This window comes from Colobus angolensis, unplaced genomic scaffold (genome assembly GCF_000951035.1).
Source record: "Colobus angolensis palliatus isolate OR3802 unplaced genomic scaffold, Cang.pa_1.0 Scaffold453, whole genome shotgun sequence".
NCBI lineage: Eukaryota > Metazoa > Chordata > Mammalia > Primates > Cercopithecidae > Colobus > Colobus angolensis.
In genome coordinates, this window is record NW_012117966.1 from 241,556 (window position 1) to 242,656 (window position 1,101).

The 1,101-nt window shown below is 67.0% G+C and overlaps 1 protein-coding gene across 1 annotated transcript in view; it reads left to right on the forward strand.

Annotated features, from left to right (window-relative positions):
• The window catches only part of LOC105523206, an 11,368-nt gene that overhangs the window by 682 nt on the left and 9,585 nt on the right, over positions 1-1,101 (forward strand). The window contains 1 exon segment of the mRNA XM_011957987.1: positions 635-755. Within this exon segment, the coding sequence (XP_011813377.1) occupies positions 635-755 (121 nt within the window).

Here is a 1,101-nt window from a genome sequence, read left to right on the forward strand (position 1 = left end):
CGGCCCCCACCCCGCCCCTCGCACCGGCCGGGCCCACTTGGCCCGAGTTCCTCTCCATAAAAGGCGAGGTTTGGGAGCGCCTGGGGAGGGGGCGTTGGGTCCACGGGCCGCCCCCGCCCACCGCGTTCCCCTCCCCCACTGCGAGTCCTCGCCAGGCCAGGGGGGTGCAGCCCAGCCCCCCTGCCGCGACCCCCACCCCGGGCCCCCAGACCACGGCCCTGACCCCAGTCCCCACTCCGGATCGGCCCCACAGCACCCTCCCGGTCCCCGCGAGTCCCGCGGTATCCCCATTTTGCGATTGAAGAAACTGAGGCCCGCAGCGTGGCCCGGCTGGGGCCACGGGGTTGGGGACTGAACGGCCACAACGTGCTTCCAGGTGGCAAGCCACTCCTCACAGACGCACAAGAACCCTTCTGCAAGTGGGATGCATGTGTATTTTTACACCTGCAGGGATTGGGGGCCTCAGGGAAGGAGGGCCCTTCCCCGCACTTAGACTAGACACCCCCGCCAGCGCTGCCACTTAGCTCGTACGTGACCCTGGGCACACGACACTTTTACGAACAGCCTCAGTTTCCCTGTTAAATGGGGGGAGAAGGTTTGCATCTGCCGAATTTGCACAACGGGTTGTGCAAAGTACAACACCCAACCGAGAGTCAGTGCCGGGGGACAGGAGGAATGGGATAAGGGCGGGGCCCGGCGCACTCCTAGCCCCTGCCCTGCCGCATACACCCCTCTCAGAAGAACCTGCATTTGAGGTGAGAAGGATCGGATCTAAGCCCGCCCCAGCAAGACTGCAGGGAGACGCAGACATGAGGCACACCACCAAGCAAACACCGGGTGCTCAATAAATGCAGCTGCGCCCCTCCCGCCCCACCGCCCTGGGGAGCGTGAGTCAGCTCGGTCCAGGCGAGGCTGTGAAGCCGGGCCTTGGCTCTCATCTGGCTCCACCCGCCTGGCTCTGGAGCCGGGGCAGGTCTCGCCTCTCTCTGGGCCTCAGTTTCCCCCTCTGCCTGCTGCAGGCCAGGGCCGGGCCTGACCCCCTCGGGGGGCGGAGGGCGGCGAGGAGCCGGGCAGAGGGGAACCTGGGGGACCCTTGGGGGA